Raw genomic sequence first — 12,845 nt, 5'->3', positions numbered from 1 at the left:
CCTCGTAAATCTTTTCTGCACTCTTTCTAGTTTAATAATATCCTTTCTATAATCGGGTGACCAGAATTGCACACAGTATTCCAAGGGTGGCCTTACCAATGTCTTGTACAACTTCAACAAGACGTCCCAACTCCTGTATTCAATATTCTGACCAATGAAACCAAGCATTCCGAATGCCTTCTTCACCACTCTGTCCACCTGTGACTCCACTTTCAAGGAGCTATGAACCTGTACGCCGAGATCTCTTTGTTCTGTAACTCTCCCCAACGCCCTACCATTAACTGAGTAAGTCCTGCCCTGGTTCAATCTACCAAAATGCATCACCTCGCATTTATCGAAATTAAACTCCATCTGCCATTCGTCAGCCCACTGGCCCAATTGATCAAGATCCCGTTGCAATCCTAGATAACCTTCTTCATTGTCCACTATGCCACCAACCTTGGTGTCATCTGCATGGCGTGCCAAGTACTCATCCAGATGCTTTTTAAAGGATGTGAGGCATCCCGCCTCCACCACCCTCCCAGGCAGCGCATTCCAGACTGTCACCACCCTCTGGGCAAAAAAGTTTTTCCTTAAATCCCCGCTAAACCTCCCACCCCTCACTTTTAACTTGTGTCCCCTCGTAACTGACCCTTCAACTAAAGGGAACAGCTGCTCCCTATCCATGCCCCTCATGATCTTGAACACCTCAAACAGGTCACCCCTCAGTCTTCTCTGCTGCAGAACATAGAACATAGAACATAGAAAGCCACAGCACAAACAGGCCCTTCGGCCCACAAGTTGCGCCGATCACATCCCCACCTCTAGGCCTATCTATAGCCCTCAATCCCATTAAATCCCATGTACTCATCCAGAAGTCTCTTAAAAGACCCCAACGAGTTTGCCTCCACCACCACCGACGTCAGCCGATTCCACTCACCCACCACCCTCTGAGTGAAAAACTTACCCCTGACATCTCCTCTGTACCTACCCCCCAGCACCTTAAACCTGTGTCCTCTCGTAGCAACCATTTCAGCCCTTGGAAATAGCCTCTGAGAGTCTACCCTATCCAGACCTCTCAACATCTTGTAAACCTCTATCAGGTCACCTCTCATCCTTCGTCTCTCCAGGGAGAAGAGACCAAGCTCCCTCAACCTATCCTCATAAGGCATGCCCCCCAATCCAGGCAACATCCTTGTAAATCTCCTCTGCACCCTTTCAATGGCTTCAACATCTTTCCTGTAATGAGGTGACCAGAACTGCGCGCAGTACTCCAAGTGGGGTCTAATCAGGGTCCTATAAAGCTGCAGCATTATCTCCTGACTCCTAAACTCAATCCCTCGATTAATGAAGGCCAGTACGCCGTACGCCTTCTTGACCGCATCCTCCACCTGCGAGGCCGATTTAAGAGTCCTATGGACCCGGACCCCAAGGTCCTTCTGATCCTCTACACTGCTAAGAATGGTACCCTTCATATTATACTGCTGCTTCATCCCATTGGATCTGCCAAAATGGATCACCACACACTTATCCGGGTTGAAGTCCATCTGCCACTTCTCCGCCCAGTCTTGCATTCTATCTATGTCTCGCTGCAACTTCTGACATCCCTCCAAACTATCCACAACACCACCTACCTTGGTGTCGTCAGCAAACTTACCAACCCATCCCTCCACTTCCTCATCCAGGTCATTTATGAAAATGACAAACAGCAAGGGTCCCAGAACAGATCCCTGGGGCACTCCACTGGTCAGAGAAAACAACCCTTGCCTATCCAACCTCTCTTTATAACTTCCAAAGAGGGTAGATGATGTATGGTTGCTGGTCGCAGTTTTTAAGATGTTCCCTGGACATGGGCAGGATTACTGAACCAACATTCTCTGAACCAGCACTGGCCCAGAACAGTAGATGTGGAGGATATGATCTGCCCCTGAAGGAATGAGAGTTCAGTCTGTGGAAACAATGGGCAAACACCCTTTATTGTGTACCAGAGAGAAGGGGCCATGTCTACGGCTTAGAAACATAGAATCCCTACAGTGCAGAAGGAGGCCATTTGGCCCATTGAGCCCGCACTGACAACAATCCCCCCCCCCCGCCCCCCCCCAACCCCATAATCCCAAGCATTTGCCCTGCTAATCGCCTAACAGGAAATTTAGCATGGCCAATCCACCTTACCTGCACATCTTTGGAGTGTGGGAGGAAACAGGAGCACCCGGAGGAAACCCACGCAGACACGGGGAGAATGTGCAGACTCTGCACAGGCAGTGACCCAAGCCAGGAAGCGAACTAGTTCCCTGGTATTGTGAGGCATTAGTGCTAACTACTGTGCCATCGTGCCGTGCCGCTGGTCAGTCAATACCTCGGGGCCTACAACACCGGTCCGGGTAGAATAACAGGTTTAAATCCCCCCCTGCTGGCCGCTTCGCACTAAGCCTCCCCCCACTCAATAAGGAAGCTCCTACCCACCATGCCGACATGGGGAGATGTATCGATGATTCCCCCACAGCCTTCGTGGCCATCGTAACAATATGGAAATCAGGTTCCGACCTTCTTGGACAGGAATCTCGTTACATCACAGGCGGGGATTGGGGAAAATCTGGATCTCGCTGGTGGACTATGATTTAAATGGTAAAAAATTGCAGCATGCTGCTGTGCAGAGGGACCTGGGTGTCCTTGTGCAAGAATCTCAAGGAGTTGGTTTGCAGGTGCAGCAGGTAATTAAGAAGGCAAATAGAATTTTGTCCTTCATTGCTAGAGGGATGGAGTTTAAAAACAGCGAAGTTATGTTGCAGCTGTATAAGGTGCTGGTGATGCCACACCTGGAGTACTGTGTACAGTTTTGGTCTCCTTACTTGAGAAAGGATATACTGGCACTGGAGGGGGTGCAGAGGAGATTCACAAGGTTGACTCCGGAGTTGAGAGTGTTGGCTTATGAGGAGAAACTGAGTAGACTGGGGCTAAACTCATTGGAATTCAGAAGAATAAGGGGAAATCTCATAGAAACATGTAAGATTATGAAGGGAATAGATAAGATAGAAGCAGGGAAGTTGTTTCCACTGGCGGGTGAAACTTAGAACAAGAGGGCATAGCCTCAAAATAGGGGGGAGCAGATTTAGGACTGAGTTGAGGAGGAACTTTTTCACTCAAAAGGGTTGTGAATCTGTGGAATTCCCTGCTCAGTGAAGCAGTTGAGGCTACCTCATTGAATGTTTTTAAGGTAAAGATAGATGGATTTTTGAACAGGAAAGGAATTAAGGGTTATGGGGAGCGGGCGGGTAAGTGGAGCTGAGTCCACAAAAAGATCAGCCATGATCTTATTGAATGGTGGAGCAGGCTCGAGGGGCCAGATGGCCTACTCCTGCTCCTAGTTCTTATGTTCTTTATTCTTGTTAGCCCACTCTCACAGGCTTTGACAGTCACGTGATCATTCCCACCGGTGTTCGCTGCGAGTGTGAAACCCCCGCCACAGTGTGGGAGCCATAATGAGAGGGATGGAGGGGAGAATAAAGGGGAAACTTGTGGTAAACTCTTAAGCTCCTGTTCCCACAGAAACACAAATTGTGTTCAGCAGGAAGATGGCGAGTGTGGTGGCGGAGGAACTTCAGGATGCCACCTTCGAGGTGGAGGTGAGCAGTGAGTCAGCCGAGGTCCAGTGGATGAAGCAGGGAGTGGTCATCCAGCCCAGTGCAAAGTTCCTCCTGCAGCAGGACGGCTGTAGCAGGCGGCTAACAGTGTGCAACACCACGTTCACAGACAGAGGGAGCTACCGCTGTGAGACTCTGCACGACAGAACACAGGCCAAGCTCAGCGTGGAACGTAAGTGTGACCCGCCGAACCAAACGCCAACCAAGAGGGAGATTTACTCTGTATCTAACCCCAAGCTGTACCTGTCCTGGGAGTGTTTGATGGGGGACAGTGTAGAGGGAGCTTTACTCTGTATCTAACCCCGTGTTGTACCTGTCCTGGGAGTGTTTGATGGGGACAGTGTAGAGGGAGCTTTACTCTGTATGTAACCCCGTGCTGTACCTGTCCTGGGAGTGTTTGATGGGGACAGTGTAGAGGGAGCTTTACTCTGTATGTAACCCCGTGCTGTACCTGTCCTGGGAGTGTTTGATGGGGACAGTGTAGACGGAGCTTTACTCTGTATCTAACCCCGTGTTGTACCTGTCCTGGGAGTGTTTGATGGGGGACAGTGTAGAGGGAGCTTTACTCTGTATCTAACCCCGTGCTGTACCTGTCCTGGGAGTGTTTGATGGGGGACAGTGTAGAGGGAGCTTTACTCTGTATCTAACCCCGTGCTGTACCTGTCCTGGGAGTGTTTGATGGGGGACAGTGTAGAGGGAGCTTTACTCTGTATCTAACCCCGTGTTGTACCTGTCCTGGGAGTGTTTGATGGGGGACAGTGCAGAGGGAGCTTTACTCTGTATCTAACCCCGTGCTGTACCTGTCCTGGGAGTGTTTGATGGGGGACAGTGTAGAGGGAGCTTTACTCTGTATCTAACCCCGTGCTGTACCTGTCCTGGGAGTGTTTGATGGGGGACAGTGTAGAGGGAGCTTTACTCTGTATCTAACCCCGTGTTGTACCTGTCCTGGGAGTGTTTGATGGGGACAGTGTAGAGGGAGCTTTATTCTGTATCTAGTCTGTGTTTGGCTGTGTATATGAACGTGGTTGATGATGGAATTTGTCTCCTTTGTTGGTTGAGTAAGTAGTCTCACAAACACCAGGTTAAAGTCCAACAGGTTTATTTGGTAGCATGAGCTTTCGGAGCGCTGCTCCTTCATCAGGTGAGTGGTGAGTTGGATTCACAAACAGGGCAGATATATCGACACAGACTCAATTACAAGATAATGATTGAGTGCACATGCCAATGCCAGCATCACCACATCATTGTTGATCGAGGTGAGATCTCAGATCTGTGAGATCAGCCTGTGGAGGAGACGGGTTGTGAATGGGATGAGGGGAGGAGAGAGTGGTGACGGTGGGTATTGTATTTGGCCGCAGGGATGATGTTGTTTCTCTCTCTTTTCCTTTTGGAACCAGCTCGAAGGATAACAGTGAAAAAACCGCTGGAGGACCTGGAGGTTTGTGAGAAAGAGGCGGTCACAGTCCAAGTGGAGTTATCCCACCCGGATGTGGAAGGTGTGTGGATTAAAGATGGGATTCGAGTGAAGCCGGACAACAATCGGCGGATCAGCTCGACTGGGAGAGTTCACAGCCTCACGCTCTCCGCCCTCACACTCGAGGATTCCGGGACCATCACGTTCCAAGCCGGCAGTGTCCGAAGCACCTCACGGATAACGGTCAAAGGTGAGATTCCCTCCTCCCACAGATGCCCCCGTGCTGACCGTCCTGACAACGTGACCCAGTTTGGACTCACACCTTGAGTAATGGACTTGATTTTGATTTTTGATTTGATTTATTATTGTCACATGTATTGGGAGACAGTGAAAAGTATTGTTTCCTGCGCGCTATACAGACAAAACATACCGTTCATAGAAAAGGAAAGGAGAGAGTGCAGAATGTGGTGTTACAGTCATAGCTAGGGTGTAGAGAAATTATCAACTTAGTGCGAGGTAAGTCCATTCAAAAGTCTGATGGCAGCAGGGAAGAAGCTGTTCTTGAGTTGGTTGGTACGTTAGCTCAAACTTTTGTATCTTTTTCCCAGGTAGACCCGGAGAACCTGGAGGCATGGATGGGGGCCTTCGTGCCTGTTCCGACTCTGTGAAAGATTTATCCAATTTATCCCAATTCCCCACCTCCCCCCGCCCTTCCCCCGCCCTTCCCCTAACAACCCTGCAAATTCTCTTTTGAAAGTTATTGAATCTGTTTCCAACGCCCTTTTAGGCAGAACATTGCGGATCACAACAACTCACTAAGTAAAGCAAGTTTTCCTCACCTCCCCCTCTGCTTATGTCGGCAATCATCGTAAACCTGTGCCCTCTTATTACCAGCTGGAGGATGTTACAGAGAGAGGGAGGGATGTACAGGCTGCGACTGGGGGCGGTATGGTGGTATAGCGGTTAGCACTGCTGCCTCACAGCGCCAGAGACCCCGGTTCGATTCCCGGCTTGGTTCACTGTGCCTGTGTGGTGATTGCATGTTCTCACCGTGTCTGCGTGGGTTTCCTCCGGATGCTCCGGTTTCCTCCCACAGTCCGAAAGACGTGCTGGTTAGGTGCATTGGCTGTGCTAAATTCTCCCTCAGTGTACCCGAACAGGCACCGGAGTGTGGCGACTAGGGGATTTTCACAGTAACTTCATTGCAGTGTTAATGTAAGCCTAACTTGTGACTAATAAATAAACTTCACCTTATAGAAGCTATTTCTCTCTCTTTACTCTATTGCTGCCCTTTGTAATTTCTAACGCTTCTTTTCACTTTTCCCTGAACCATTTCTACCCTGAGATAAACCCCGACTAGATGAGTATCAATGAAAAGCAGGAAAGATTCCTTGGAATGTGTGTCGAACCTGGTTTTGATCACACTCGGAACTCCCGGCACAGTTCTGTCTTCCATATTACTAAAGGATTGGGATGCATTGGAGAAGGAGCATGGGGGATAATAGTAGAACTGAAAGTTTATACCAACCGAGGGAGACTGAACGGGCTGGAGCTCTGTCCCTGGAGAAGAGAAGGCTGAGGGATAGTCAGATCTTTAGAGGTGGGGAAAGGGGTTAATAGGGTGGATGTGGAGAAGATGTTTCCACTTGTGGGGGAGATCGGAACCAGGGGTCATCAATATAGAATCGTCACTAATAAATCCACTAGGAAATCCAGGAATATTTGATTTGATTTATTATTGTCGCATGTATTAATATACAGTGAAAAGTATTATTTCTTGCATGCTATACAGACAAAGCATACAGTTCATAGAGAAGGAAAGGAGAGAGTGCAGAATGTAGTGTTACAGTCATAGCTAGGGTGTAGAGAAAGATCAACTTAATGCAAGGTAGGTCCATTCAAAAGTCCGATGGCAGCAGCAGGGAAGAAGCTGTTCTTGAGCCGGTTGGTGAGTGACCTCAGACTTTTGTATCTTTTTCCCGATGGAAGAAGGTGGAAGAGAGAATGTCCGGGCTGCGTGGGGGTCCTTGATTATGCTGGCTGCTTTGCCGAGGCAGCGGGAAGTGTAGACAGAGTCAATGGGTGGGAGGCTGGTTTGCGTGATGGATTGGGCTCACCAGAGAGTGGTGATAATGTGGAACTCGCTCCCACAGAGAGGGTAATGACATGGGTGTATTTAAAGGAGAAGCTGGATAAACACGGGGTGGGGGGGGGGGAATGGGGGGAGGCGGAGGCAGAGAGGAAAGAAGGATATGGTGATGGGGTGGAATGAAACAGAGAGAGGAGACTTTCGGAACGTAAACAGCCGCATGGAGCTAATGGCCTGTTCCTGTGCTGGGGGAATTGCAGGGACAATGGTGGAGTAGTGGCAATGTCACTGGGCTAGGTAATCCAGAGACCCCAGATAAGATTCAGGGACCAGGGTTCAAATCCCATCACGGCAGCTGGTAGAACTTAAATTCAATTAATAAATCTGGAATATAAAGCTAGTCTCAGTGATGGTGACCATCGATTGTTGCAAAAACCCTTCTGGGTCACTAATGTCCTTTAGGGAAGGAAATCTGCTGTCCTTACCCGGTCTGGCCTACATGTGACTCCAGAGCCACAGCAATGTGGGTGAATCTCAACTGCCCTCTGAAATGGCCGAGTGAGACACTCAGTTCAGGGGCAACTAGGGATGGGTAACAAACGCTGACCCAGCGACACCCACATCCCGTGGAAGAATAAAGAAATCTATCTTCAGTCATGTGGATATATTGGAGAAGTTGAGAATTGTTTCCCTTGGAGAAGAGAAGGTTGGGAGAAGATTTAATCGCCATGTTTAAAAGTATGAGGGGGCTGCAGAGTCGGGAGAGAGAAACTGCCCCCATTGGTGGAAAGATAGAGAACCAGAGCACACTTGAGGAAAAGCTTTTTCAGGAGTGGTTCGGGTTTGCAGGTGCAGCAGGTAATTAAGAAGGCAAATGGAATTTTGTCCTTCATTGCCAGAGGGATGGAATTTAAAAACAGCGAGGTTATGTTGCAGCTGTATAAGGTGCTGGTGAGGCCACACCTGGAGTACTGTGCACAGTTTTGGTCTCCTTACTTGAGAAAGGATATACTGGCACTGGAGGGGGGTGCAGAGGAGATTCACTCGGTTGATTCCAGAGTTGAGAGGGTTGGCTTATGAGGAGATACTGAGTAGGCTGGGGCTATACTCATTGGAAATCAGAAGAATGAGGGGAGATCTTATAGAAACATATAAGATTATGAAGGGAATAGATAAGATAGAAGCAGGGAAGTTGTTTCCACTGGTGGGTGAAACTAGAACTGGGGGGCATAGCCTCAAAATAAGGGGAAGCAGATTTAGGACTGAGTTGAGGAGGAGCTTCTTCACACAAAGGGTTGTGAATCTGTGGAATTCCCTGCCCAGTGAAGCAGTTGAGGCTACCTCATTGAATGTTTTTAAGGCAAGGATAGATACATTTTTGAACAGTAAAGGAATTAAGGGTTATGGTGAGCAGGCGGGGAAGTGGAGCTGAGTCCACAAAAAGATCAGCCATGATCTTATTGAATGGCGGAGCAGGCTCGAGGGGTCAGATGGCCTACTCCTGCTCCTAGTTCTTATGTTCTTATGTCTGGAATGTGCTGCCTGAGAGTGTGGGGGAGACAGAGAAAATCGAGGATTCAAAAGGGAATTAAGACTGTGATTAGACAGTAAGTAGCACACGAGCAGTGAGAGGGACTTCACCTGAGTGAGACGCAGTGTGAGTGAGAATGTCTGGGAATTGGGTGTGAAGGGGAAAGATGCACTTTTTTGCTTTCTAGCTTTTTCAGAGAGTGTTCGTGCCTGGCTGCAGGAGAAGAGGTGAATTAGTTGGTGATTTGGTGGTTTGGTGTTTGGTTATTTGGCGATTTGATGTTTTGGTGATTTGGTGCTTTGGAGTACACCGAGGATTAGAGTGTAAGCTTGGGGTTTGGATTGGTTGTTACTCTATGACAGGGTTAGCTGTTTAGGAATAATCTAGAAAGTGGATAAGTTCCCTAGGGGTTAAAACAGTGTACAACCAGGTGAATCATAGAAATCATAGAATCATAGGAACTCTACAGTACAGAAAGAGGCCATTCGGCCCATCGAGTCTGCACCGACCACAATCCCACCCAGGCCCTACCCCCATATTCCTGCATATTTACCCACTAATCCCTCTAACCTACGCATCCCAGGACACTATGGGGCAATTTTTAGCATGGCCAATCAACGTAACACACACATTTTTGGACTGTGGGAGGAAACTGGAGCACCCGGAGGAAACCCACGCAGACACAGGGAGAATGTGCAAACTCCACACAGACAGTGACCCGAGCCGGGAATCGAACCCGGGTCCCTGGTGGTTATTTAATAAAAAGCACCATAAATAAGAAGATAATTTAATGAAGTCGTTTTTAAAAACACATTAAGGATGACAGGGCAGGCGTTGTTGTAGACTTGCAGGTGCAGCAGGCAGTAAAGAAGGCAAGTGGTATATTGGCCTTCAAAGCAAGAAGATTCGAGTACAGGAGCAGGCATGTCTCCCTGCAGTTATACAGCGCCTTGGTGAGACCACACCTGGACTATCGTGTGCAGTTTTGGTCTCCTTATCCGAGGAAGAATGCTCTTGCTCTCGAGGGAATGTAGCGAAGGTTTACCAGGCTGATTCCGGGGATGGCGGGACTGATGTATGAGGAGAGATTGACTGGGTTAGGATTGTTTTCGCTGGAGTTCAGACGAATGAGGGGGGATGTCATAGAGACTTTAAAAATTCTAACAGGCCTAGACAGGGTAGATGCAGGAAGGATGTTCCCGATGGTGGGGGGAGTCCAGAACCAGAGGTCACAGTCTGAGGATAAGAGGTAAACCATTTAGGACTGAAATTTCTTCACCCAGAGAGTGGTCAGCCTGTGGAATTCTCCACCACAGAAAGTAGCTGAGCCCAAAACTGAGCATGTTTTCAATAAGGAGTTTAGATATAGCTCATAGGACCTTAAAATCTTCGTCTTTATCGAAGTTTTCCACGACCTGTCCTCAGGCTCCTTTGTGATCTGGTGTAAAAAGTAGTCTCATAATGGTTCCTGCAAGTGTCCTGGGCTGTTTTACTACATTCAAGGTGCTATATAAATGCAAGTTGTTATTGGACCCGCACATTGAGTGCTGCATTGAGTTCTGGGCAGGAGCTCCTGGGCAGTTCTTTAAACAGCTGGTGGACACTGGTAGACATTGCAAGTCCCTGATTCTAAGAGCTAACCAACATCTTCCAGCAGTGGGCAAGGCTTCCCAGCAGGTCAATTACCCTTCCACAGGACAAGGGGGCGGGGAGTGGGGAGTGTGTTCAGGGGAGGTAGTGTATTCGGCAGGGGGGGGAGTGTGTTCGGGGGGGGGGGTGTTGTGGGGGGAGTGTGTTTGGGGGGAGAGTGTGTTCGGGGTGGGGGGAGTGTGTTCGGGGGGGGGGGGGGGGGGGGGAGTGTGTTGTGGGGGGAGTGTGTTTGGGGGGAGAGTGTGTTCGGGGTGGGGGGAGTGTGTTCATTGGGGAGGCATGTGTTTGAGGGGGAATGTGTTCCGGGGGAGTGTGTTCAGGGTCGGGGGGGGGGGGGGGGGGGGGGATTGGGTCCGGGGGGGATTGTTCTCTGGGTTGGGGGTAAGTGTGTTAGGGTTTGCGGAGGTGACAGGACCTTGTTTTATGAGGCACTATCCAGCGTGTTACACAGAGCTGGAGTGGAATGGGGACTAGGTGCCAGGTGGTTCCCTCGTGGGCACTGCCCAATCCCCTGTGCTGGCACCCACCCTGGTCTCCTCTCACCCAGCCTTGTGCCTGGTCTGTTTCAGAGCCCCCGGTGACCTTCCTGAAGCCGCTGAAGGAGCTGCGGGTTCCAGAAACTACCGTCATCACCTTGGAGTGTGAGCTGTCCAGGCCGAATGCAGACGTCACCTGGTATAAGGTAGGAGGGAGCTAGTGTTCTGCACTTCCCTGACGCACTGTTCAATCAGATCAGGCACAGGATTTAACTTACTTTTTCTGGTCCCCTCCTGAAACGGGCTGGGTCATGGGGTGAGGGGTCAACAGGACTCGCTGCGAGTCAGAACACGGGCTGCAGAGTTGTGCATGAGTTCAACTTCACAAAGGTAGAATATAGAGAGCGGTCAACATGTTAATTAGAGTATTCAGCTCCCGAGGTAGCAAAGGTATATCCGTCCAGGGAGTGTTTGATGGGGACAGTGTAGAGGGAGCTTTACTCTGTATCTAACCCTGTGCTGTACCTGTCCTGGGAGTGTTTGATGGGGACAGTGTAGAGGGAGCTTTACTCTGTACCTAACCCCGTGCTGTACCTGTCCTGGGAGTGTTTGATGGGGGAGCAGTGTAGAGGGAGCTTCACTCTGTATCTAACCCTGTGCTGTACCTGTCCTGGGAGTGTTTGATGGGGGACAGTGTAGAGAGAGCTTTACTCAGTACCTAACCCCGTGCTGTACCTGTCCTGGGAGTGTTTGATGGGGACAGTATAGAGGGAGCTTTACTCTGTAACTAACCCCGTGCTGTACCTGTCCTGGGAGTGTTTGATGGGGGACAGTGTAGAGGGAGCTTTACTCTGTATCTAACCCCGTGCTGTACCTGTCCTGGGAGTGTTTGATGGGGACAGTGTAGAGGGAGCTTTACTCTGTATCTAACCCCGTGCTGTACCTGTCCTGGGAGTGTTTGATGGGGGACAGTGGAGAGGGAGCTTTACTCTGTATCTAACCCCGTGCTGTACCTACCCTGGGAGTGTTTGAGGGAGACAGTGTAGAGGGAGCTTTACTCTGTATCTAACCCCGTGCTGTACCTGTCCTGGGAGTGTTTGATGGGGACAGTGTAGAGGGAGCTTTACTCTGTATCTAACCCCGTGCTGTACCTGTCCTGGGAGTGTTTGATGAGGACAGTGTAGAGGGAGCTTTACTCTGTATCTAACCCCGTGCTGTACCTGTCCTGGGAGTGTTTGATGGGGACAGTGTAGAGGGAGCTTTACTCTGTATCTAATCCCGTGCTGTACCTGTCCTGGGAATATTCGATGGGGACAGTGTAGAGGGAGCTTTACTCTGTATGTAACCCCGTGCTGTACCTGTCCTGGGAGTGTTTGATGGGGATGGTGTAGAGGGAGCTTTACTCTGTATGTAATCCCGTGCTGTACCTGTCCTGGGAGTGTTTGATGGGGACAGTGTAGAGGGAGCTTTACTCTGTATCTAACCCCGTGCTGTACCTGTCCTGGGAGTGTTTGATGGGGACAGTGTAGAGGGAGCTTTACTCTGTATCTAACCCCGTGCTGTACCTGTCCTGGGAGTGTTTGATGGGGACAGTGTAGAGGGAGCTTTACTCTGTAACTAACCCCGTGCTGTACCTGTCCTGGGAGTGTTTGATGGGGGACAGTGTAGAGGGAGCTTTACTCTGTATCTAACCCCGTGCTGTACCTGTCCTGGGAGTGTTTGATGGGGGACAGTGTAGAGGGAGCTTTACTCTGTATCTAACCCCGTGCTGTACCTGTCCTGGGAGTGTTTGATGGGGGACAGTGTAGAGGGAGCTTTACTCTGTATCTAACCCCGTGCTGTACCTGTCCTGGGAGTGTTTGATGGGGACAGTGTAGAGGGAGCTTTACTCTGTATCTAACCCCGTGCTGTACCTGTCCTGGGAGTGTTTGATGGGGACAGTGTAGAGGGAGCTTTACTCTGTATCTAACCCCGTGCTGTACCTACCCTGGGAGTGTTTGAGGGAGACAGTGTAGAGGGAGCTTTACTCTGTATCTAACCCCGTGCTGTACCTGTCCTGGGAGTG

At 49.8% G+C, this 12,845-nt stretch overlaps 1 protein-coding gene across 3 annotated transcripts in view; it reads left to right on the top strand.

Annotated features, from left to right (window-relative positions):
- The window catches only part of LOC144503465 (obscurin-like protein 1), a 100,733-nt gene that overhangs the window by 73,051 nt on the left and 14,837 nt on the right, over positions 1 to 12,845 (top strand). For all 3 annotated transcript variants that reach the window (XM_078227796.1, XM_078227795.1, XM_078227797.1), the window contains 3 exons: positions 3,526 to 3,792; positions 5,018 to 5,284; positions 10,874 to 10,986. In XM_078227796.1, the coding sequence (XP_078083922.1) occupies positions 3,526 to 3,792; positions 5,018 to 5,284; positions 10,874 to 10,986 (647 nt within the window). The remainder of the gene's footprint in view (positions 1 to 3,525; positions 3,793 to 5,017; positions 5,285 to 10,873; positions 10,987 to 12,845) is intronic.

Source organism: Mustelus asterias, chromosome 14, assembly GCF_964213995.1.
Source record: "Mustelus asterias chromosome 14, sMusAst1.hap1.1, whole genome shotgun sequence".
Classification (NCBI taxonomy): domain Eukaryota; kingdom Metazoa; phylum Chordata; class Chondrichthyes; order Carcharhiniformes; family Triakidae; genus Mustelus; species Mustelus asterias.
This window is presented reverse-complemented; position numbering and strand designations above follow the sequence as displayed.